Source organism: Amblyraja radiata, chromosome 2 (genome assembly GCF_010909765.2).
Source record: "Amblyraja radiata isolate CabotCenter1 chromosome 2, sAmbRad1.1.pri, whole genome shotgun sequence".
Classification (NCBI taxonomy): Eukaryota; Metazoa; Chordata; class Chondrichthyes; order Rajiformes; family Rajidae; genus Amblyraja; species Amblyraja radiata.
The window spans coordinates 126956033-126983228 of record NC_045957.1 but is presented as its reverse complement, the minus strand read 5'-3'; the positions used below and the strand labels follow the sequence as shown (position 1 = coordinate 126983228).

The following is a 27196-nucleotide window of genomic DNA, read 5'->3' as shown; positions in this document are numbered from 1 at the left end:
CCCCCCCCCCCCTCCCCCCAAAAAAAACTATGGTCCATCATAACAAGAGTTTCCTGTACATTTCCCCCTTCATATTTCCACATGGAATACCAGAAGACCTTCCATCTGATTGTGTCTGCTCTTAGAATAATCCTACTCCCTCATGAACCTTCCGGGTAATCTATTCTTCCTACAATTCTCAATAATTCTACCATTCACCCATAAGAGAGGCAATTTACAATGGTCAATTAATCTGTGGAATTCCACAACTTTGAGATACGAGAGTGAACTGTGGCACCTGGAGGAAATCCTGATGGTCACATGGAGAACGTGTAAACTCCACATAGATAGCACAGAGATCAGGATTGAACTTGGATCGCTGGAGCTGAAAGTTGCACCACGGGGTAGAGGTGTGAAAACACACAACACCAGATTCAGGGACAGTTTCTTTCCAGCTCCTATCAGGCAACTGGACCATCCTACCACAATTAGAGAGCAGTACTGAACTACTATTTACCTCATTGGTGACCCTGGGACTATCTTTGATCAGACTTTGCTGGCTTTACCTTGTACTAAAAGTTATTCCCTTATCATGTATCTATACTCTGTAAATGGCTTGATTGCAATCATGTATTGTCTTTCCACTAACTAGTTAGCACACAATAAAAGCTTTTCACTGTACCTTGGTGCATGTGACAATGAACTGAACTGTACCTTTTTTTAACAAAAATGCAAGTTTATGTAATTTTAAATACAACACCCACCCTTTCACCTTTTGTTCCTTTTTGCCATTCAAGGGCCAACACATTTCTTCCAGAAGAAGTAGTGATTCATTTGAGCTTCTTGCAAACTAGTGTACTATCTGATCTTGAAGGGGGTGGCGTGGAGTTTGGGGTTATGGAGAGTGCGTGGGGAAGGTGAGACATTGTGGAAATGTTAAAGTTTCCCATATCCTTCATATATGCAGATGTCTTTGCAAATAATAATAATAATACATTTTATTTATGGGCGCCTTTCAAGAGCCTCAAGGACACCTTACAAAAATTTAGCAGGTAGAGGAAAAACATGTAAGGGGAATGAAATAAATAGTAGAGACATGCAAAGCCTTCCAGCCCATTGTGTCTGCTCTTAGAATAATCCTATTCCTCCATGAACCTTCCAGGTAATCTATTCTTCCTACAATTCTCAACAATTCTACCATTCACCCATAAGAAATAATGAATTGAAGCGTATAATGTATATATCCAATATCTCAGATCCTAGACAAGACAATATTACATAGTTGGAGGCGTATTTGTGGCTGGGATTTTTCATGCAGAGGCACAAGTTAGTTTTAGTTTAGTTCAGAGGAGGCATGGGGAAGGCACAGCTTTCAACCATGCACAGGTTTGACCATGCATGAGTTTGACTAAGAGTAAGATTAAAATGTTCTTAAACAAGAAGAAGTTTGGATGAATATCTCACTGTTTTTACTACGACAATAAAGAAACTATTAATCAAAAGACTGTGTTTTGAAGATTTATCTTTTGATGGCATTGAATGTCTCGTGGGCAGCTCACATGCGTAATGAGGCTATCTCCGTACCCATTGCCTTCAGTCATAGTGGCTAGAGGGAAAAAATCCTTGAACGATATATAATTTGCCATCACATCTAGTGGAAAGTTACCTTATAGACAGGAGGTAGAAGATTGGTCCCAAAGAAGAGGGTCAGAATATTGGGCTGGGTCTCTGGAGATTACTGCCAGAAGAATTAGTTCCAGAAGAGGAAATTAAGACTGGTTCCTGACCAGAGGAATTGAAGAAAATAGATCTCAGCCAGGGATTGGCTTTGAGATTTATGGACAGCCACACGACTTATCTGAAAAGTGAAAACTTCACCATGAAATAACTCTGATAAAAGAGTCTGGAAAAAGTATTAGAAGCAAGTTCTGCTAAGTTTTGGAAGGCAGCCCAGGGCGAGAGGGAGATTGAAGATCCAGGTCCCTGGCGTTGGTTTGTTTTGAAGTTGAGATAAGACACATTCTTTCTGAATTGAAGTCACTTCTATACTTCAAAAATATTTGGTTTCTGAAAGTCCAGTTTGTTTTGGTTTCTTATCTGATGTTTACAGAACAGTTAGCATCAATGTTTATCAATAGTGACTGAAGAAAACTGAAGAGTTACTGTTTGTCCAATTAGCAGATTTGGCAATCTGCCAAGACCTGTTTAAATCCATGGAGTAAGATGGAGCAGGTGAGTCAGATGAGCCACAAGGTAGCGGAGAGAGGCCAAGATATGAGAAGAGACAAGTTACACTCATGGAAAGGGCCCAAGTTGCATTTCTGAAAGAAACCCAGAAGGAGAGAAATAAGTTATGGAAGAAGATGGTGAAGTTATTTGAATTCCAGAAGGAACTAATGGAATCAGATGAGAACGTGAACAAAGTGCGATCTAATCTGGGCCAACTATTCAGCCTCGGTAAAGAGGTTGGAGATAAGCATAACGCACTGCTGGATTCACAGCCACCTCAGGAAGAACTCGAAGATACACCCAGTGGTTCGAAGAAAAGATGAAATTATTTGATGATTCTATGGAAGATGCCAAGAGATGGTTAGCTGAAGTTGAACAACGGACCGTGTGTGTTATAGAAGGAGATGCTACTCAGCAAGGTGTCAAAATGGGAAAACTTACTTATGGTACAGTTGAAAGTGCGATGCAACAAGGTGCTGAAATGGAAGAGGAGATTACACCACAAGATAGTATCTCGAATGCATCTACACGAAGATCAAGACAGAAATCTGGTTCTATAGCCAGTTCAGCGTCAAGGGCCTCTGCTCGAATGGGTCAAAGCTGATCTAGTCGCTCTCTCAATACAAGCGGATGCCTTGGAGACGAAACATGAGATTGAGCAACAAGAAGAACAGCTGAAAGGAGAGATGAGGAGACAAGAAGAACAGCTGAAAGAAGAGATGAGGCGACGAGAAGAAGAGAGGAGGCAACAATAAGAAACAATAGCCATAAATTTGGCGGTTGTCAAATCGAAGAGGGAGATAATGGAAAGTGAAGGTTCAAGATGCTGTTCTAAAGCATATAATGGGATGAGCTCTTATTACAGAAAAGGAAACAACAGCTAAATCAATTCTGCAGTCAGAGGATATTCAGCCTCGTGACTCAGAACTAGCATGTAGCCAGTTGATGGGCGACAAAACTTCATCTCAGCAACTGGATGCTTGACTGAAGCAAATATTCTATGGGGCGTCTCTCGAGGATCGGGACAAACCAACAACTCAGTGCTCCTTTCTGAGGCCTAATCTACAGGCTCGAGCAAGCCAATATTGGACAATGCCTGTTCATGATACGAAGAGGCCTAGTCAGGGACAAACAACTAGTCATATGGCTCGTGACAAAACTTACTCGGACCACTATGCTTAGCAGAGGCCTGTTTATCATTTGTTTGCGCCAATCCAAGGATCTCAAGGTGGATTCTTTGAATTGGCGAAGAATCAAGCTGAATTCAACAAGCTCAAAGCTCAACAAAATTTCTCTTCCACACTACCACCAATAGAAATTCCTACACATGATGGTGATCCTTTGCGGTATGAAGCTTTCATAATGCAGTTTAACGAAGTAGTAGAAATGAAAATTACTGACGAAAAGGAGCATTTACGATTTCTGGCATATTCCGCAAGCAGAAACGCTAAGGTACTTGTAGAAAGTTGTCTAAATAGGCCTGAAAGCCAAGGCTATCGAGAGACAAGGAGGTTACTTAAAGAACGTTATGCTAACGAACAGAGGATTGCTAACACATACATGAAGAAGGCCTATGCTTGGAAAGATATCGTCAGAAGACGTGGAGGCATTGTGAGTTTTCGATATTTTTTAGAGGTTTGTTGTAGCTCGATGAAAAATCCCAACCACATGGAGGAAATGAATCTTGTTACTAATACTAGAGTCATCATTCTAAAACTGCCTGTTCAACTTAGAAAAAAGTGAAGAGATAAAGCAGGCCGAATAATGGAAAAGAAGAACCGAGTAGTCATGTTACCGGACCTGGTGGATTTCTAAGAAAGGGATGTACGGTTCATGTTGGATCCACACCAAGGGAGTATTCAAGATCATAAATCAATTGCAACTGTCAAAGGTTCTACCTTTACTAAAACTAAAGGAAGATCAGGACCTATGGGAGGCAGTTTTGCTACTGCTATTATACGTGTGGAAATGACAGGAGGAATGAAAGGAGATGGATCTACTATCAAGCAAATAGGATTTTGTTTGTTATGTGATGAAGTTGGTCACACCATAAGGTGGTATCAAAGATTCAAGAAGATGGAATATAAAGAAAAGATGGATTTCTTAAAGGAGAAGGGAATCTGTTTTCGATGTTTGAAAAAATAATACATGGTTAAAGACTGTGAGAGTCCTATAACTTGTGTTAAGTGCAAGCAAGATCATCCTGAAGCACTTCACACTGAGCAGAAGAAGCCGGAGCAAATAGAACAGAAGGAGAAGCCAGCTCCTAGTGATGCTGTCACCTCACCTCAGATAACTGCTCATATTGGGGCTGGGGTAGAAATCTGTATCTTCTCTATCTTACCAATTCAGGTAAGGAATAGCAAGGGGAATACAGTGTTGCAAACATATGCATTTTTGGATCATGGAAGTTCGGCTACCTTTTGCACAGAAAGCTTGATGAGAAGGCTGGACATCACAGGAGAAGAGGTTAAGATTCTATTGCGTACCATGAATGAAGAGAAGGAGTGCGTTAGTCATTACATGACAAGTATTGAAATATCTAGTCTGGATGAAGATAATTTTATACCAATATCTGAAGTATTTACACATGAGACCATGCCTGTTTGTCATCCAAATATACCCAGACATGAGGACTTGAGACAATGCCCTTACTTGAAGGATGTCAAGATATCTAAAATAAATTCTGGTATTGACCAACTTATCGGAACTAATGCTTAGAAGGCATTGGAACCTATACAGATTGTGAGGAGCCAAGGTGATGGACCATTTGCTGTGAAACCTTACTAGGATGGGTTATCTATGGCTCCTTGAGAAGGAACAACGAAAGCGGGCACCAGAAGAACTACCCTGACGCTGCTGTTAATCAAATATCTACTGGTAAATTAGAAAAGCTATTGATCAAGCAATATTATCATGACTTCCACGAAAGTACCAGTAAGGAATCAGAAGAAATGTCCAGGGAAGAGTTAAAGTTCTTGGATATTATGAACTACTCAGTAAAGATGATAGATGGACACTATTGGCTAGATTTACCTTTCAAACAAAAAAGTGCTAGTCGGCCGAATAATCGTCGTATGGCAGAGCAACGCACCCAGAATCTGAAACGCAAGTTTGGCAAGAATACGAAATTTCATGAGGAATATACGTCTTTCCTAAAGGATATGATTGACAATGATTATGCCGAAATGGTACCAACAAACCAACTGATTTGAAGTGATGGAGAGCTCTTGTACCTTCTGCACCATGGGGTGTATCATTCGAAGAAAGGGACCTTAAGGATGGTCTTTGACTGTGCTGCAGCCTTCAAAGGAACATCACTTAACTGTCAACTACTGCAAGGTCCAGACCGTACCAACTCACTCATTGGACTTCTCATTAAATTCAGATAAGAAATAATTGCTTTGATGGCTTATATGCATGTTTCATCAAGTCAAAGTATCAGAAAAACACATTGACTACTTGCGATTCTTATGGTGGCCTGATGGGGATGCACAACAAGATCTTGTTGAATACCGGATGAAGGTACAACTCTTTGGAGCAATATCATCACCAAGTTGTGCAAACTTTGCATTAAAGAAGACCGCAGAGGCCAATAAAGTTCACTTTCCAGAAGAAGTGATATCCACTGTGAAGAATAATTTTTACGTGGATGATTGCTTAAAATCCATGTCTACAGAGCAGGAAGCAATTGTAATGGTAAAACATCTGACTTCCCTCTGCAATAAGGGAGGATTTACGCTATCCAAGTGGATCAGCAACAGTTGTGTTGTATTGGAAAGCATTCCACCAGATGATAGAGCCAAGGAGAGCAGGGAGTTGGATTTGGACAAAGACTATTTGCCAATGGAAAGAGCATTGGGACTGCACTGGTGCGTTGAAACAGATGCGTTCAAGTTAAGAATCTCGATTCAAGAGCGACCATGTACTAGAAGGGGTATCCTATCCGTGATTGGTTCTGTTTACGACCCTCTGGGATTTCTTGCACCATTTACACTGCCAGCCAAGTTGAATTTGCAGGATCTTTGTAAGGAAAAACTTGGATGGGATGAGAGTATAACACAAACTTCCTCTCACTGATGGACAGAATGGTTAGCAGATCTTAACAAGATCTCAGAATTCAAAGTGGACCAGTGCATGAAGCCTACAAGCTTTGGTAAGATCAGAGGGGCACAGCTGCATCATTTCTCAGATGCCAGTGAAAGTGGCTGCGGTACTGTTTCATATCTAAGACTGGAAAATGATAACAAAGAAGTACATGTTGCATTCTTAATGGGAAAGGCCAGAGTGGCACCATTGAAACAAATGACAATGCCCGGAATGGAACTTACTGCCGCAGTCTTAGCTGTTAAAGTTGACATATTGCTGTAAAAAGAACTGGAAGAATCTATCTTCTGGGCCAATATTACTACGGTGCTTAAATACTTCAACAATGAGAACAAACGTTTTTTGGCATTTGTAGGAAACAGACTATCTTTTGTATTGGGAGCTACTAATGTTTCACAAAGGAAACATGTTAAAACAAAAGAAAATCCTGCAGATGAAGCATCCAGAGGACTGACAGCAGACTGCTTCTTAAGCAATAAGAGATGGATTAATGGACCAGAGTTTCTCTGTAAGCCAGACAGAGAGTGGTCAAAGCTTGAGCTGAGATTTGAAATCTCTGCTAATGATCTGGAAATTAAACAAAATCTCACAATGAATGTTATTGCTAAAATTCCTATTATTCTCTCGAAGGATTTTCACACTTCAACATTATTGTTATGACATATCCATGAGCTGATCGGACATGGAGGAAGAGGTTTCATGCTGTCAAAACTTTGGACTTTTGTGTTTTGGACTATATACTGGGTATCATGCCTGATGTTAAGGGTTTGGTGTGCATGGTACGACTTCAGACGAAGAACAATGTTTTGATAAGACCAATAACCAAGTTATGCTTGCTTCTGGAAGGCGAAGGTGAAGATGGAAGAATCTGAATGCGGATATATAATGCATGCTATTTTTGATTTTTGATATATGTTAAGCTTATATATGTTAAACTTTTATAGCTCCTTTTTTAATGTCTATTAGATTCAGATTCAGATTCAGATTCAATTTTAATTGTCATTGTCAGTGTACAGTACAGAGACAACGAAATGCATTTAGCATCTCCCTGGAAGAGCGACATAGCAAATGATTTGAATAAATAATAATAAGTGATAATAAGTGTCCGGGGGGTGGGGGGGTGATTGGCAGTCATCGAGGTACGTTGTTGAGTAGAGTGACAGCCGCTGGGAAGAAGCTGTTCCTGGACCTGCTGGTTCGGCAACGGAGAGACCTGTAGCGCCTCCCGGATGGTAGGAGGGTAAACAGTCCATGGTTGGGGTGAGAGCACTCCTTGGCGATGCTGAGCGCCCTCCGCAGACAACGCTTGCTTTGGACAGACTCAATGGAGGGGAGCGAGGAACCAGTGATGCGTTGGGCAATTTTCACCACCCTCTGCAATGCCTTCCGGTCGGAGACAGAGCAGTTGCCATACCATACTGTGATGCAGTTGGTAAGGATGCTCTCGTAATTGTAATTAGTAATTGCCTCATTATATACTCAGAACAATTAGGGGTCGGTATGTCGTAGCCATTCAGCTTAACTAAGTATGTTATTATTATAACCATTTACCGTTAAATTTAATCTGCCTGTAATTATGTGGGTGGGATTTATTATGTAGTTGGAGGCGTGTTTGTGGCTGGGATTTTTCACGCAGACGCACAAGTTAGTTTTAGTTTAGTTTGGAGGAGGCGTGGGGAAGGCACAGCTTTCAACCATGCACAGGTTTGACCATTGGGTCTGACCATGCATGAGTTTGACTACGAGTAAGATTAAAATGTGCTTTAACAAGAAGAGGTTTAGATGAATATCTCACTGTTTTTACTACGACAATAAAGAAACTATTAATCAAAAGACTGTGTTTCGTAGATTTATCTTTCAATGGCATTGAATATCTCGTGGAGAGCTCACATGCGTAATGAGGCTATCTCCTTACCCATTGCCGTCAGTCATAGTGGCTAGAGGAAAAAAATCCTTGAACGATATAATAATCTGCCACCAAACACAACTGATTGCAGAAAGGTCAGAGGAGAAGTGAAAAAATGAAATAGTGGAGGCAAAGGAGAGAGAAACTGAGCACAGACTAATCAATACATTTAGAAAACAAAATCCACAAATATAATATAGGCATGTAGACAAGAGAGGGTTGTCAGAGAAGCGGGGCTGCTCAGTGACAAATATGGATATCTACTCACAGAGATACAAGGAACTGCAGATGCTGGAATCTTGGGCAAAACACATAGTTTTGTAAGTGCTCAGCAGGTCAGGCAGCATCTGTGGAGGGAATGGACAGACGAGGTTTGGGGTTGCAACCCGCTGGATTCTGACCCAAAACGTTGCCTGTCTATTGCCTCCACGGATGCTGCCTGACCCACTGAATTCCTCTCACAAAGTACTCTCAGAGAGTAATGAAGTAGGTAATTTACATTAGTGTTCACCAAGGAAGAAGATACTGAATTTTAACAAAGAAAGTCGTAATGAGTTTCTAGATGAGCTAAAATTTGAAAAGAGGGGGTAGTAGAAATAAATTGGAGCACCTATAGTGAATAAATCACCTGATTCAGATGGAATGCAATCATGGTTGCTGAGGGAAGCAAAGGAGGAAATTTGCAGAGGCCCAGGTTAAAACTGTTCAGACATTTATAGAGGATCAGCTTCTAATATTTCGCTTGGGCAGCTTACAGCCCAATGGACTGATTTATGATTTCTCTAATTTCAGGTAGCCCCGGCATTCCCTCTCTCTCTATCCCTCCCCCACCCAAGTTGCACTAGCTTCTCATTTTCACCCAACAAACAGCTAACAATGGATGGTTCCCTTTATCATTGTTACTTTTATGCATATCTTTCATTCATTGTTCTTTATCTCTCCACATCACCGTCCACATCTCTCATTTCCCTTATCCCTAAACAGTTTGAAGAAGGGTCTCAACCCGAAACGTCACCCATTCTTTCTTTCCGGAGATAATCATATAACCATATAACAAATACAGCACGGAAAACAGGCCATCTCGGCCCTTCAAGTCCGTGCCGTCCCCTAGTCCCATCTACCTGCACTCAGACCATAACCCTCCATTCCTTTCCCGTCCATATACCTATCTAATTTATTTTTAAATGATAAAATCGAACCTGCCTCCACCACCTTCACTGGAAGCTCATTCCACACAGCTACCACTCTCTGAGTGAAGAGGTTCCCCCTCATGTTACCCCTAAACTTCTGTCCCTTAATTCTCAAGTCATGTCCTCTTGTTTGAATCGTCCCTACTCTCAATGGGAAAAGCTTATCCACGTCAACTCTGTCTATCCCTCTCATCATTTTAAAGACCTCTATCAAGACCCCCCTTAACCTTCTGCGCTCCAAAGAATAAAGACCTAACTTGTTCAACCTTTCTCTGTAACTTAGTTGCTGAAACCCAGGCAACATTCTAGTAAATCTCCTCTGTACTCTCTCTATTTTGTTGACATCCTTCCTATAATTAGGCAACCAAAATTGTACACCATAATCCAGAATTGGCCTCACCAATGCCTTGTACAATTTTAACATTACATCCCAACTTCTATACTCAATGCTCTGATTTATAAAGGCCAGCACACCAAAAGCTTTCTTTACCGCCCTATCTACATGATGCTGCTTCTCCCGCTGAGTTATTCCAGCTTTTTGAGTCTATCTTCAAATATTTATAGATTTAGGAGTGGGTCCCTGAGGAACTGAAAAAATTTGTAGATGTACCAACTGCACATGCTGTGAATCTGAAACAACAAACGAAAATGCTGGAAATACTCAGCAAGTATGGTAGGGATTGTGACGACGCAACCCGTAATATTTCAGGTTGATGACCTTTCAACCGATGAAAGATTATTGACTTGAAGTATTAGTTCTGTTCCTCTCACCATGGGCATGTGCCTGTTTGATATGCTGCGTGTTTCCAGTATGTTCTGCTTTAATGTGAATATCACAGTCTTGGTCATCAAAAAAAATAGACAAAAACTAGTAGCTAGTATCTCCAACCCAGTCAATTTAACTTGGTTAGTGGGGAATATTCTGCAAACAATAATCAGGATGAGAAATAACACTCATTTGGACAAGTATGTATTGATTAGAGGAAGACCGTATAAGTTTGTAGAGTCAGTACAGACCCATTGTGCCAAATAGTTTCCTTCCGTGGTATAATTATTTTGTGATTTTCCTGAAAGAATATCTTGCTCTTGCAAAACTATTATCCATTCATTACTTTGTTCCATTTTTCATCATGTAAAGAGCACTTCACTGATCAATAGAAAATCAGTCAGTCATAAAGTACCCATTCACTGCACATTGAGTGATTCTTTTAATTAAGCATTTGAAAAGTATGCAGTCCACAGGTAGTAGCAGTCAATCTCACAATCACCATCTGGCATTAAAAATGGATTCATATAAAGGCCGAATTCACAGCCTGAAGCAGAGGCAATGCAGCACTTTTAACGCAGCATGGAATTGATAAGATTGAGTCAAAATACCACACACTAACACAGAGAAAGGCACAGAATAGTAGATCCATTTTGGGCCATATGTGGAGGCTTGATGGTGGGCTCGTCACTCATTGAAAATGATCATATAAATTGTTGGCGATGTTTTCAGTTAACTTCATTTTAATTAATTTAGGGCCCAGTTCTTTCAGCTAGGCCACAACATGGATGTATAAAAAAGTCACAAAATGCTGGAGTAACTCAACAGGACAGGCAGCATCTCTGGAGAGAAGGAATGGGTGACGTTTCAGATCGGGAACATTCCTCAGAGGTCTGACCTTCGATTTGAACCAGCATCTGCAGTTCTTTCCTACACACAGTGCAGAAACAGGCTGGTCAGCCCACCGAGTCAGCACCGACCCCAAGCATCCCCACAAATGAATACTATCCTACACACACTAGGGACAATTTACATTCATACCAAGCTAATGAACCTACAAACCTGTACGTCTTTGGAGTGTGGGAGGAAACTGAAGACCTCGGAGAAAACACACGCAAGTCATAGGGAGAACGTACAAATTGCATACAGACAGCACCAGTAGTCACGGTCAATGGTGCTTTACGGAGCAACTTTACTGCTGTGCCACCGTGCCGCTGGAAGTGTAGTAAGATCACACCTACATTCTCCAAACCTGCGTGTATGTGCGGGAACGGTGTGTATATTTTTACCAGCTGCAATCTCGATAGCTTTCGTGAAATTTGGTCCGTTGTTGATGATAAATTTTACGTACCGGAGCAGTGATTGTCCTCATATATGTATTTCTACAATGGAATGATCCAAGGAACCAAGGACACATGCTCACCTTTAAGTTGGAAGCTATCTGGAACTCATTGCTAAGACAATAAGACACTATTTCTAGTGACCATTAGAAATCAGTAGGGAGGCTTGTAGTGTACAAAAATCGTGAGAGAAATAGATCGGGTAAACACACAGTCTCTTGCCCAGAGTAAGGGAATCAAGGACCAGAGTACATATGGCGCAATGAGACGACAGATGGCACAATGGGCTAAGTGTTCGGCTGGCAACCGGAAGGTAGCCGGTTCGAATCCCGCTTGGAGTGCATACTGTCGTTGTGTCCTTGGGCAAGACACTTCACCCACCTTTGCCTGTGTGTGAATGTGTGTGAGTGATTGGTGGTGGTCGGAGGGGCCGTAGGCGCAGATTGGCAGCCACGCTTCCGTCAGTCTGCCCCAGGGCAGCTGTGGCTACAGAAGTAGCTTACCACCACCGAGTGTGACTGAGAAGTGAATGAATAATGCGATGTAAAGCGCCTTGAGTATTAGAAAGGCGCTATATAAATCCCATCCATTATTATTATTATTACATAGGTTTAACGTGAGGGGGAAAAGATTTAAAGAAAGGAAGAAATTTAACTTTTATTCACCTTCCAACACAGTGAGGAATGTGGAGGAATCACTGTGGTGAATGTCTATGATTGTATGGCAAATCAAATTCCTCATATGATGCAAAACATACTTGGCTAATAAAGTATGATTATTATGATTATGATTAATAAGAATCTGAGGGATATTTTTTTTACACATAGGGTGGTGGGTGTATGGAACGAGCTGCCAGAGGAGGCAGTTGAGGCAGGTACTATCGCAACATTTAAGAAACATTTGGACAGGAACATGGATAGGATAGGTTTAGAGGGATATGGTTCAAATGCAGGCAGGTGGGACAAGTGTAGATGGGACATGTTGGCTGTTGTGGGCAAGTCGGGCCGAAGGGCCTGTTTCCATGCTGTATGACTAAGGCTTCAGAAAATCCATAGAGTTCCACGATATCAATGTGATTCAAGAAAAAAAAGGAGAAGCAAAAATCATAACTCTGCTTCACTGAATGATCAATTATAGGGACAAGTTGCCAAAGCCTTAATTGGAGCCTTAGGCTGCCACGCTGTTTTTAGCGAATGATAGTAAATTTACATGAAGAAAAATGATCAAACTGGCTGCAGCCAAAAAGCAAATTGCATTAGATAGATCATAATTTCTAAAAGCTCCTAGTACTCAATGCAAAGCCCATTCTGCATTCATAGAAACATAGAAATAGAAACATAGAAATTAGGTGCAGGAGTAGGCCATTCGGCCCTTCGAGCCTGCACCGCCATTCAATATGATCATGGCTGATCATCCAACTCAGTATCCCGTACCTGCCTTCTCTCCATACCCTCTGATCCCCTTAGCCACAAGGGCCACATCTAACTCCCTCTTAAATATAGCCAATGAACTGGCCTCGACTACCCTCTGTGGCAGGGAGTTCCAGAGATTCAGCAGCAGGTTACTGAGGTCTGTCCCTTGCGCTGTGCTGGTGGGCACTCGGTTTTCATAAAGAATTTGCATTGTAGTCACTTGCTTTTACATTGAACGCATAATCTACTCTCTTCTGTACTCAAAGTTGATCACATTTGCTAAAGAAGTCTCTTCAAAGCATTTGAAATCAAATGTTTGGAAGGAACTTTTCAATCAACATTTTTGCTTTGTTGGTCAGCAGCAAAAATATTTTCCCTTTGCCCCCTCTCTGCCTAGAAAACACTGCTTACCAAAGTTCAGAAATCTTGCACTTAACCCAGAATTAATAAACATCAAATTACTGCAGAATTAACAACAGCGTTTAACCGGCTATATTCTAAACTAAGTACAGCTAAGTACAACTTTGCAACAGTGTTCTGATGCCACCTGTATGACAAGAGCATGGAGAAACATAATTCTGTGGTTTAAGCAGCCAAGGTCTGCGTGTTCAAACATCATTTAATGTCAATAACATTTGCCAACTTAAATCTGAGTCAAAGCATCTGTTTTGCATTGGTAGTAAATGCTCCAGCACATCCTAATTATCACATCCTTAGAAATATATATTTTTTAAATAACTGTTTATATCTCATATAATAACTACATACAAGCTTTAATTGCATTCAAAAGAACATCTTCAAAACCCTGTGATATCCCGTTGCTAGCAGTCCATTTGCTAGCATTTACGGCAGAACTGAAGGAGACATTGAGCCGATGAAAGAATTTAGTGGGTTGAGCAGCATTTATGGCGGGAATTTGGGCAAATTTAGTGGTTTATCAGAATCTGGGGAGGGAAGTGGACTGTCAACGTTTCAGGTCGAGACCCTTAATCAGGGCTGGAAAAATCATAACTAGTTCTGATTCCCCAAAATATCCTTACATTTGGTCATTAACTGGCCTCATCCATCACCAAATATCAAATTGCAACTAACTTTCTAGGGTGTAGCTATGTGATTTTGATTTTTAATTGTCAAGATACAATATTCCTGGGTGTACATACTTAAATCTTTGAAGGAACATTGTCATTATTGTGTCAAATAAAGACAAAAGTAATGGCGGCATGGTGGCGTAGCGGTAGAGTTGCTGCCGTACTGTGCCAAAGACCCAGTTCAATCCTGACTACAGGTGCTGTCTGAATGGAGTTTGTACGTTCTCCCCGAAACCTGCATGGGTTTTCTCCGGGAGCTCCGGTTTCCTCCCACACTCCAAAGATGTATGGGTTTGTAGGTTAATTGGCTCGGTAAAATTGTAAATTGTCCCGCGTGTGTGTAGGATAGTGTTGGTGTGCAGGGATCACTGGTTAGCACGGACTCGGTGGGCCAAAGGGCCTATTTAAACTAAAGTAAACTAAACAAAACAACCAACACCGGTTGTTAATGTTAAGTGCTCTATATTGTCACTGGCATGCTATATTTTGTAATCAAAATTCATTCCATTGACTACAATGAATTTCAGTGCAATGAATTCTGGAGACAAGGGTACAATGCAATGGCATAACTAAATGTTGTACACAGAGCTGCCAAGTGGGGATGAATTTCTCATCAAAAAGATTTTGGTTTAAATTGCATTATAACATCAAACGTTTGTCAAATAAACACAAAATGTTTGCCAATCATACTGACTAATACCACAGTTCACATAGTCCATTCATACAAATAATATATATATTATGGTTATGAAAAGCCTATAAGCAAATGATTTACCATTTTCATTTCCGAGGCTCTGATCGTTGGCCGGCCGTTGACTTTGAAATGAACCGTGTCCCAAAATCCAGTCAAAGTTATCTGCCAGGGAATTTTTCCAGCCACATTGTCCGCGCTCAAAAGTGCAGGATGTCCCGCAGTCTTTCTCATCAGTATTGTCACCACAGTCATCCAGAAAATCACAACTCTGCTCTGCGTGGTAACATTTTCCATTCTGGCATCCCAAATAATTGGACGGGCAGGATCCTGCAAAAAGAAGCATTTCCAATGAATAATTTAAATGGGTCACACAGAGATCACTGTAGCAGGTGTTATACTTGGTTTGTGGAGCATTCAGTGGAGGTTAGTCCACAGATGCACAAGAGGTAGCAATGTTACAAAATTTTGAGATTTAAAAAATCAAGTCTGTAATTTATCCCATCAGATAAAGCATAAAAATAAGTTTAATTTGACACCTAATTCACTTTCATATCTCAAGTATTTAAAAAGTTATGGCCATTTTCATACTGGGAAATTAGCATCTTGTTCCCTATTGATTTTCTATGGACATAACAAAAAAGCTGTGATCGTGGACAGTCAAAAGCCCATAACCTTCTTAAAAATTAAGAGAACTGAATGAAATTTTCAGTTATCATAGATTGAACCATTCTGAAACAAATATAAAATAATCTTACTTGGATGACCTGAAATTAAAGCATATAATTAGTTAGTTACCCAAGTGTAGCTAATTTCAAACTTCAATTACTAGATCTAAACATCTATCCATTTCTTAATAAATGATTAACATTTTTAAATAGCCTAAGTGTCCAAATAATATTCATAAATAATTCACAATAAAACATGATTTTTAAATCTCATTTACATTAATTTATAGGCCAAATGGAAGGAATTTAGTGTTCAATTGCTGTAAATTAAAGTCCATTTTAAATCAGCTTTCTAGTGGGATCCTGTGAACGCGCTGGTTTAGAACGTTCACATTGCGCTAGATTTGTGCCCTCAAATGCCGAGAAAAATACTGCGGGATATAATGGGCCCAAAATGAGCTACTCGCAATATTAAACTTTGTATAAAGGGATCTTAAGAAGCCCTTTTTAATGTAAAAATAAGCAGCATACCTTCTGTGGTTTGCTCTATGCGACCCTGACAGCTGCCGGTGGTCGCGGGTTTAGAGAATGATTTTTAAACTACTATAACTATTATACGAGGCCTTTAAAACTAATAATAGCTTTTGCGACGGGGTCTTCCAGTGATTTTTCGTTAATAATTAACTAGGCTGAACATCTTCGATTTGAACAGCCTAGAGAAAATCGCGTTTTAAACCCGCCCCCCTCTAAACGGCGCCAAAATCGCGCACACCCGCAGCGACAAATTTTCAGCGACGCTTCAGGTACGCTTTGCAACATACCTACAAGAGGGAACTCTTATGGGACATCCTATCCACATATGGATGACCTGAAAAGTACATTGGAATCTTGAGACTCCTCCACGATGACATGCTTGCCACAGTCATGGCCAGCAACATCAACTATGGGCTGTTTCAAGTCAGATAAGGAGTTAAACAGGGATGCGTGATTGCCTCAACACTGTTCACCATCTTCATTGCGACAACCATTCCCATCATCAAGGCCAGCCTACCCCCAGGAATCGAAATCGTCTACAGAACAGTCTGGCAGACTTTTCAATCTTGCCTGTCTCAAGTCCAAAACTAAGACATCTATGAGCTCCGTCATCGAGTTCCAATATGCAGACGACAACTGTGTTGCAGCTCTCTCAGAAAATCATCTGCAACAGATCCTGACTGCCTTCAACAGTGCGTACACAAAACTTGGACTTACCATCAACTCCAAGAAGACTCAGGTTAACTGCCAATCATCACCAACTGAGACAAATCGGAAAGAACCATCAATTCAACTTGGTGAAACAACCCTGGAAAATGTGGATCACTTTCCATACCTTGGAAGTCACCTCTCATCCAATGTCGACCTTGATGACGAGATCCAACATCGTCTTAAGTGTGCTGCAACAGCTTTTGGACGTCTTCGAACGAGAGTCTTTCAAAATCGTGACATCCGAACAGACACTAAAATGTTAGTGTACAAGGCAGTGGTGATTCCAATGCTCCTGTATGCATCAGAAAACTGGACAACATACCGATGCCATCTGACATCACTTGAAAAGTTCCATCAACCATGTCTTTGAAGCAGCTTAAATATCAGCTGGGAAGACAGAAGAACGTGCTGAATGAAGCAAAAACATCTAGCATCGAAGCCTTCATCATCAAGAACCAACTAAGATGGGTCGGTCATGTTGTTCGGATGGAAGACGAGTGTCTACCAAAGCAAACCTTCTACTCCCAGCTTAAAGAAAGCAAACGTAAAAGAGGCGGACAAAAGCAAAGAATCAAAGACGCCTTACAAGCCAACATGAAGAAATGTGAAATCAACATCGACAATTGGGAAACCAATGCCAAGGACAGGAAACTCTGGCGAACCATCATCCAATCAGGAACAGCAACCATCAAAGTCAACAGATGCACAGAATTAGAAGAAAAGAGAAGAAAATGGAAAGAGAGGCAGCAACAACCAAAGCCCAATCTGCCATCTGGAATTACCTGCCCTGAATGCCGAAGAGCTTTCAAAGCCAGGATTGGAATCATAAGCCTCCTGAGAGTCCATGAAAACAACGGAACGTAGACCATCATCCTCGACCTCGAGGGATCGCCACAATGACGACTTGGCTTGTGGAACATTCAGTGGAGGTTAGTCCACTGATCATTTATTTTGTTGCCTTTCCTCTATTCAAAGCAGTCACTAGAGGGGAATCTGAAGGGAAGTTCTTATTTGCAGCATTATCTTTAAAACATTTTTGTCACTGAATTTTCTAGATTGTGTTTGTCGCCATTTAAAAATGTAAAATTTAATTTATTTAATGTCTTTATTTATATAGCACATTTTTAGTCAACTTGCATTGACCCCAAAGTGCTTCACACAATTACTTCCATACAGACAGGCAAAGGTGGGTGAAGTGTCTTGCCCAAGGACACACACAGGCAAAGGTGGGTGAAGTGTCTTGCCCAAGGACACAACGACAGTATGCACTCCAAGCGGGATTCGAACCAGCTACCTTCCGGTTGCCAGCCGAACACTTAGCCCATTGTGCCATCTGTCGCAGCAAATATATTTGCCTTAAAATGGACAGCAATAGCATTAATTGTTAGCCACATCCACCTTATAGGTGTCACTTAAAGTTGTCTGATCTTCCACTCTACCACTATCAATGTCGGGTGAGCAGAAGTTCTGTTTGGAGCTTCAGTTAGCATTACCAGCCAATGTAATTATGGATTAAAACCAAATGAACCTGATCCATCCCTCGACAGTGCCAACAATTTCCAGGTATCAATAATCAGTGATCATACGTAAGGCTCTCGATAGAGTCTAATTTTTTTAGCCTTGACTAATCTGGATTTATCTGTAGGTATCCAGGCTGAAATGAATGAATACAACTTATATTGTGTCTAGAATTTGCAAATCTTTTCATGTGTAATGTACCCCCAGAAAGTAGTTCCAAATGTTTTTGGGATTCCATTGAAGTTTCTTCATCTGAAGTTTGAAGGGGAGTGTAGAACTCATAGCTTCTTGCGCTATCAGCCAGCATGGATTTCCATGGTAGTTGTTCCACAGGGATCTGTGCAGGTCCTCACCTGTTTGTGATATATATAAATATCTTGGACATAAATTTGCAGATTATACCAAGATTGCCAGGGTCGAGGACTGCAAGGAAGGATGTCAAGATATTCAAGTGGAATATACAGTAGATCAGCTACAGAAATGGGCAGAGAAAAGGCAGATGGAGTTTAATCCAAGCAAGTGTGAGGTGTTCCACTTTGGGTGGTCTAATATATGCAGCAAATATACAATTAATGGCATGAACTCTTAGCAGTATTGAAGTACAGAGGAATCGTGGGGTCCAATTACATAACTCCCTGAAGGTGGCAACACGAGTAGGTAGAGTGGTGAAGAAGCCATGTGGAATGCTTGCTTTCATAGGTCGGGGCATTGAGTATAAGAGTCAGTAAGTCATGATATAGCTTTTTAGGACTTTGGTTAGACAACGATTAGAATGTTGAATGCAGTTCTGGTCACCCCATTACGAGAAGTATGTGGAGGATTTGGAAAGGATGTGGAGGAGGTTTCCCAAATTATACTGGGTTATGGGGCATTAAGGGCCTGTCCCACGAGCATGCGATTGCATGCGGCAAGCGCGACCTAACATGGTTGCTTGAGCCGTACGGCCTAGCGGGGCCGGTCCCACTTCGATCGCCGGAGCTGTATGGAGTTGTGCGGAGCTGGTCCCGACATCGCGCGGGGCTCCGAAAAACTGACACTGTCCAAATATTCCGCACGGCTATGGCCTGCTGGCCCGCAGCCGTATTGAGGCCGTACGCACCGCCTCGACGGGCGTGCAAAGCGTCGTGACGCCATACACAGCGTCTTGACGCCGTATACAGCGTCTTGACGGCGTACGCCTTCGCTCGAACTTCACGTCAACTCATATGGGATCACTCGACCTCTGCGCAGCCCCCCCTTCCGGTTTGGTCACGCTCGCCGCATGCAGTCGCATGCTGGTGGGACAGACCCTGTACGGGGATCACACGACCTCCGTTCGACCTCCGCGCGACCTCCGTGCGGCCCCCGCTTCCGGTTTGGTCGCGCTTGCCGCATGCAGTCGCATGCTCGTGGGACAGGCCCTTTAGTTACAGGGAGAGTTTGGATACACTTGGATTGCTTTCTTTGGAACACCAGACGTTGCAGGGAGATCTGAGAGATGTATATAAATTATCAGAAGCCTATATAGGGTAGACAGTCAGAACCATTTCCCCAGGTTGGAAAGATCAAATACTAGAGGGCACAGCTTTAATGTGAGGGAGGCAAAGTTTAAAGGATATGTGCGGGGCAATCTTTATATGTAATGGGTGGTGAGTACCTGGAGCGGGCTGCAAGGGGTGGTGGTTGAGGCAGACACGGTAGTGACATTTAAGAGACTTTTGGATAGGCATGTGGATATGCAGGGAATGGAGGTATACAGATTATGTGCAGGTCTATAAGAGATATTCTTGGCATCATATTCGGCACAGACTTTGTGGGCTGAAGAGCCTGTTCTTGTGCTTTACTCTTCGATTCATATACATTTTAATCGCACTCACATGAGGTATCAAGAGTTAAGAGTGTTTAATAGTAAGATTAAACGAGAACTTACCAGTTTGAAGTTTGATCTGTATTTTATGAGGAGTTACGATGAGGGATTATGTGAAGAACCCGCTCAGTGCGCAGGCACGGCATACTTCCAAGCAGCGGTGTGGAATCACAGATAGACACAGTTATTTTGAAGTAAACATAGTAAAGATAAGGAGACATCAATTTATTAGTTTGATCCATATAATGAGGGTGGGAGCGGAGGGCACATAATCCCTCATCGTAACTCCTCATAAAATACAGATCAAACTTCAAACTGGTAAGTTCTCGTTTAATCTTACTATTTTACTTCGGAGTCACGTGAGTGACTACGTGAAGATTTCAAAGCTCTGTGATTTCAAACCGTGTAACAGTTTCATTTCACTCACTGCCGAAGTTCTTGAGGGAGGAAGTGTTATCGTAATGAACCAATGAGTCTATTTGTAGAAAAACACAATGGTATTTTTTAAACAATAACAACAAAGAATTAAGTTGCTCCCCTGGGCTTAAATTAAATATTTGCAGTTCGTAAATCTTTAATGCAAATAAACCAGGTTTTGCCAACGGCTTATTATAAAATTTCTGAACGGTCTTTTCCCTTCCCACCCTCCTGCTGTAGCCAGGATGTGGTGTATAGGCATGTCCATTCTTTAGCCGTCGACATGAATGCTGCCCTGGTGGAATAAAATTTGTACATGTTAGTGTTTATCCCAGCAGTTTCTAGCACCTGCTTGAGCCATCTCGCAATGGTTTGGCTCGTACCCCACCATAAGGTTTTTGTGACTGACCCACAAGGCTTTTCATCTCCCTCGAATATTCTGGTTGTGTCTATGTAGGATAGTAGGTAGGTCATGGCGCATAACCGTGGTTCTGGTGGGTAAGCCACGACTGGATTAGGTGTTCCTGGTCTGCTCTGTTTGACCAGTCGCTGGATAACGACAGATCTGGTCTGGAGCTGTGATCATGTTGTCCAGTCGCAATAGGTGTAGTGACTGGACCCTCTGAGCGGATACAAGTGCCATCAACCTAAGCGTCTTTAGTGTAGCTTGCTCGAGGCCGGGGGATCTGGCTGGTGGCCATTCCCTGAGATATGTCAGGACCACATTGATATCCCAAATATGGGTATACCTGGGCTTAGGGCTTGATATTGTAAATGCCCTTCATCAGTTTTACCACCAGTGGATGGGATCCCATCGCCTGTTGTCCTGCCGCTGGTTTGAGATAAGCAGAAAGAGCACTCTGCGCTGTGTTGATGGCACTGTAGCTGATCCCTACATCGTGGTGTAGATGGCCAGGAACTCCAGTATGTTGGTGGCTGTAGCTGTTGCGTATGTTGTCCATGTTTCCTGGCAGTACTTCTCCCTTTTTTGATGCTGGTTAAGTACTGCCTCTTGGTGGATGTTCGAAGGGATGCCGACATGGTGGTGATGGTTTGTTTGGACAATCCCAGTTCCAGGTAAGGTCTGTTCAAACTTGCAACCCAGGCGTTTAATTTTCTCATGGCATGGGTGTTTAGCTTACCTGGTAGGTAAGTAGCTGATAGCCAAATATGTCTTTCGACATACCATTGCCAAATCATGTTGACCAATTTGTCGCATGATAATGATTTTATGCCACCCATATGGTTAATATAAGCCATCACCGTAGTATTTATCAATTTGTAACCGAACATGCAAGTGCTGCATATTAGATACATATGCTTTTAAACCATAAAAGGCGCCCAACATCTCTAGATAGTTAATGCCCAGTGTAAGTAGTAATGATGACTCTAGTTTAGTCCATCTACCACTTGTGCTGGATATGGAGTTAGTCGCTCCCCAGCCTTGAGCACTGGCATCTGTTTGAATAACTAAAGTAGGGTTAGTGATAAAGATAGGGCTGAAACTATGCCAAACGTTTTCTGCCCACCACTGTAGCTCTGATATTGCTTCAGTGGGTAAGTTCATGACACGATCATAGTGACCTGTATGTCGTTTTATTGCCCGTACCTTTGCTCTCTGTAAATTTTTTGATAGTGCAAAGGTCCGAATTGTGTAGCCGGAAATGCTGCTACCATTTCCCCAATTACTCTTGCTACTTGTCGAATAGTTGGTCGCTCGTTGACCATTAATTTGTTGCATGATTGTGCTAATTCAATCATTTTTGCCTTTGGCAAGGTAACAGTCATATGGACTGAGTTAATTGTGAATCCCAGGTAGTCCATGATAGTGGATGGCTTCAACTTAGATTTATCTGGATGTAGGACGAACCCCAGAGTTTCGAGGAGCTGTTTTGTAGCTGATACTGCTGCCACAGCCAATTCCATCGTTTTCCCTACTATGAGAATATCCTCCAGATATGCCATGACAATATGTTTTTGTTTTCTTAGTATTGCCATGGCTGGGTTCAATATTTTGGTGAATAATCTTGGGCTGAAGTTCGCCCATAGGGCAATGCTTTGTACCATCCAGATAAATTTTAGGTATCTGCGATGATCCTTGTATATGGGTACTAGATAGTAAGCATCTTTAAGATAAATGCTTGCCATGAAGTGTCCTTTGGAATTCAGTTGTTTGGCGGTAACATATGTCTCCATTTTGAAATGTATATACTTAACAAATTTGTTTAGTGAAGTTAAGTCAATGATGATGCGACAGATACCATCTTTTTTGGTTTTAGTGAATATATTCGATACAATTTCCAAAGGTTCATGTTTGGTCTTTTCGATGACCCCCTTTGTGATAAGTCTCACCAGTTCAGCTTGTCCCTCACGTTTCTCTTTGACGGAGGGAGAAATACCCTTTGGGGCCATTGTTGAACTGGTGGCGTTTTTTCTGACATGAATTGTATTTTATATCCTGTAATGTTGTTGAGTATATACTTGTCACTCGTGACCATACCCCATGCTTCTTTAAACAAGTGTAATCTCCCCCCTGTTAATAAAGCACCCTTATTCTCTATATGCTGGTAGGGACCAGACCCACCTACCTCCATGGTTATTGGCGATTCTGTTTCTTCATTTTCCAGAAGATTTTGTTCTGACGTGCTGGCGATGTTGGGGGGAGGCACATTTTCCAGAGGGTCCGCTGCGGGCCCTGATATGAAAGATCTTTGGGGATAATGTGCGGACCCCAAGCGTTCACCAGTCCCATATTGCGGACGTCGACTGGTGGATGCCGTGGGGTGCTGCCACTTGGGTATCGGAGGTCTTGGTTTGCTCGTCCCGGGGCCTGCCCTCATTAGGCCGAAGGTTTTTGATGCTTCCTGCATCTCCTTCAGTTTTTATTGAAATCTTTCCCAAATAGCAGCGCGTCCGTCTCCGCAGCTGGGGCTTTACACAAGCCAGCAAATTTGGGATTGAGGGCAGGTCTTATGTTTCCCTCCAGAGATTGTTGATCTCAAATTGTGTGGTACACATTAATGCCAGCACATCCTGCTGGCAGGTATCCATCTCCGTGGTCTCCACGGAACGAGCAAAGGCTGTGATGGCTGAAGTCAGGAGCCTTAGGATCCGCTGTAGCTTGAGTTCTTGGGTCTGGATGTGTGACCCACATGCCCCCAGATTTGGCTGTTGACACTTTTTACTTTGAGGGCCTCACCGTTTTCTGGTGCTGTGTTGTTTCAGCACCTCAGCGAGCACCTTTTCCAGTAATGGTTGATGCTGGCCGCCATTCTTGGTTCCAGCGGTGCTCCAGCCCGTGGGGTTGCTACAAGCGGTCCATCACACCCAACAGCTCTTCATGTTCCTGCACCCCTGGCATACTCCCGAATTCGTCCGCCTGCCCCTGTTCCAGACCAGCCCAGCCCTGGTCACCAATGCTAGCCTCCAGTAATGAGGGAGCAGAGGGCAGTGCATGAGGCACTGTGGAGGGGGTGCCTGACCTCCCTCCGCGAGAGCGCTCTTTCTGCGCATCTCGCTGGAGCTGCTCCAATTGCTGTTGGATGCAGCTCAGGCGGCTGTCTCTCCTCCATTTAGGTGGAGACATGTCCCCGTCCGACGAATCGGACTCCACCGGCCGGATGCCTGTTCGGATGGCTAGACATCCAGCCCGCAGTTCAGGCACTAGCGGGACTGGGCTCGGCGCGGTGATGGGGATAGCGGGGCGACCGGTAATTGTTCCTACCGCCTGTTGCTGCCCCCCCTGCAATGGAACGCTCCTCCGCTGGAGTCGAGCGGGGGACAGGTTCTTCTGGAGCTGTTGCCTTGTAGTAGCGAGAGCGCCCCTCAAGCAGCACGTCTCGCAGGCACCTGCTCCGTGAGCCGCTCCAGCGGCTCAGGCGGCTCTCTCTCCCCCCGTGCGGGTGGAGAGACGTCCCGTCCGACATCAGGAACACCTGCCGGATGCCTCTCGAGTGGCTATGCGTCCAGCCCGCTGCTTCAGGTACTAGCGGGCTGGCCTCGGCACGGTGTCGGGGAATTACGGAACACCGGGTAACGCTCCTACCGCCTGTTGCTGCCCCCCTCCCCAACGGGAAAACGGGGGACAGTTTTATCCAGAGCCTTTTTCTCTGCCTGTAAAAAACACAAGCAGAAAAAGGCTCACCTGTAAAAGAAAACCCGACCTCAGGGTACTCACCTGACGGTCCGGTTCATGCTGTAACGGGACAGCCTATCTCCCGTGGCAGCCGCTGTTGCACTGCTGGCGTAATGCCGCGCCTGCGCACTGAGCGGGTTCTTCACGTAGTCACTCACGTGACTCCGAAGTAAAATTGCATACAGTATCTGTCTACAACGGGACAACTAAGTTCTTATTTGCAGTAGCATAACCGACCTGTAAACACAGTACTCACAGATAACATATAATAAACAAAAATAACAATAAATTAATAACTCCAATACTAGTGCACAAAAGCCCCCAAAGTCATTATCGCTTGGATGGATGCAATAACAGCACTTTTGTCCCTAGATTTAAGCTTTCAATCTGCAGAAGAGAAACCTTGAAATCTCTCAATGCTTCAAGGCATCTTTACATTCCTGGAAAACCCTGCAAATCCTCAGTCACTAGGATGTATTAGTTGAAACTCCCAGCACTAGATCTAATGTCAGGCTCCGTGATAATACAGTACTTCTCTTTCTTCAGCAATTGCTAAGGTTGTTTCCCTCAAGATTATGTACAGTTTAAAAAGAAAATTAAAGATAATTTCTGAACATCCTTGAATATTTCAATGAATGGAACTGTTCAAATACATTTTTTTCATCATCAGTAGCTGGGTAATTACAGGAAAGTATTTGGCTTTTCCATTTTCAACTTTCCTCTTTGAATATATAATATTCTGTGTATCAGTGGATATGTATTAAAAAAACAGGCATATCTGGTCTTTGATGCAAAACTTTATTAAAAAGTTGGTCTGGTATTATTTTGCTATTTCTGCATTTCCATGTATAAAGAGATTTACAGGGAAATTGCGGAGCCAAAATTAGTCCATAGAATGTAGACACAAGATGCTGGACTAACTCAGTGGGACAGGCAGCATCTCTGTGGAGAAGGAATGGGTGACATTTCGGGTTGAGACTACCTTCTATATAAAGCAACATCCACAGTTCTTTCTTACACATTTAGTCCATAGAATATTTGAAATGGAGGTTAAAGATTTTAACTGTAATTTAATGTTAGAAATATAGAAACATAGAAAATAGGTGCAAGTGGAGGCTGTTTGGCCCTTTGAGCCTACACTGCCATTCATTGTGATCATGGCTGATCATCCACAATCAGTAACCCTTGCTTGCCTTCTCCCCATATCCCTTGATTCCGCTAGCCCCTAGAGTTCTATCTAACTCCCTTTTAAATTCATCCAGTGAATTTGCCTCGACTGCCTTCTGTGGCAGAGAATTCCACAAATTCACAACTCTCTGGGTGAAAACTTTTTTTCTCATCTCAGTTTTAAATGGCCTCCTCTTTATTCTTAGACTGTAGACACTGGTTCTGGACTCCCCCAACATTGGGAACATTAAACCTAGTGAACCTACACTGCACTGCCTCAATAGCAAGGATGTCGTTCCTCAAATTCGGAGACTGAAACTGCACACAATGCTTCAGATGTATTCTCACCAGGGCCCTGTACAAATGCAGAAGGACATCTTTATTCCAATCCTCTCATTATGAAGGCCAACATGCCATTAGCTTTCTTCACTGCCTGCTGTACCTGCATGTTTACTTTCAGTGACTGGTGTACAAGGACAACCAGGTCTCATTGCAATTCCCTTTTTCCTAATCTGACACCATTGAGATAATAATCTGCCTCCTTGTTCTTGCCACCTAAATGGATAACCTCACATTTATCTACATTAAACTGCATCAGCCATGCATCTGCCCACTCACTCAACCTGTCCAAGTCACCCTGCAACCTCCTAGCATCCTCTTCGCAGTTCACACTGCCACCCAGCTTTGTGTCAACTGTAAATTTGCTAGTCTTACATTTAATCCCACCATCTAAATCATTAATATATATTGTAAATATTGCGGCCCCAGCACCGAGCCTTGCGGCACTCCACTCGCCACTGCCTGCCATTCTGAAAGGGATTTGTTTATTCCTACTATTTGTTTCCTGTCTGCCAACCAATTTTCTATCCATGTCAATACCCAACCCCCAATACCATGTGCTCTAATTTTGGCCTCTAATCCACTGTGTGGGACCTTAACAAAGGCTTTCTGAAAGTCAAGATACACTACATCCACTGGCTCTCATTCATCCGTTTTACATGGCATATCCTCAAAAAATTCCAGAAGATTAGTCAAGCAGGATTTCCTCTTCATAAATCCATGCTGACTGGGCTAATAATGGGAAAAAAGCTCATACTTAAATTCTGGAAAAATGCGCCCACACCAACAATAAAAATGTGGATATCAAATATGTTTGAAACACTACATCTGGAAGAGATGAGATTCCTCTTAGCAGGTAAAGCAGACCAATTCCAAAAGACGTGGTCTACGTTTTTGGAACTATTACAAGCATGAGGTGCAATAGTAATTTTTAAAATAAATAAATAAATAAATAAATGAATGGTACCAGGATCTGGCAACGGGGGGTAAAACAACAAAAACAGACTTGGTTGGTAGTCCCCTTTCTGCGGAGTTTAATGTTATAATAGAGCGATTGTTTCTCCTTTTTTTTTCCTTCTTTTCTAGGGTCTACTTTCTTTCTTTACTTCCTTCTCTAACTTCTTTTCTGAGGGGCTTTCTTTTCTCAACACTC

At 42.5% G+C, this 27196-nt stretch overlaps 1 protein-coding gene across 1 annotated transcript in view; it reads right to left on the bottom strand.

The window, feature by feature from the left end:
- malrd1 (MAM and LDL receptor class A domain containing 1) overlaps positions 1–27196 on the bottom strand; it is a 343320-nt gene that overhangs the window by 148172 nt on the left and 167952 nt on the right. The window contains exon 24 of the mRNA XM_033040137.1: positions 14793–15038. Within this exon, the coding sequence (XP_032896028.1) occupies positions 14793–15038 (246 nt within the window). The remainder of the gene's footprint in view (positions 1–14792; positions 15039–27196) is intronic.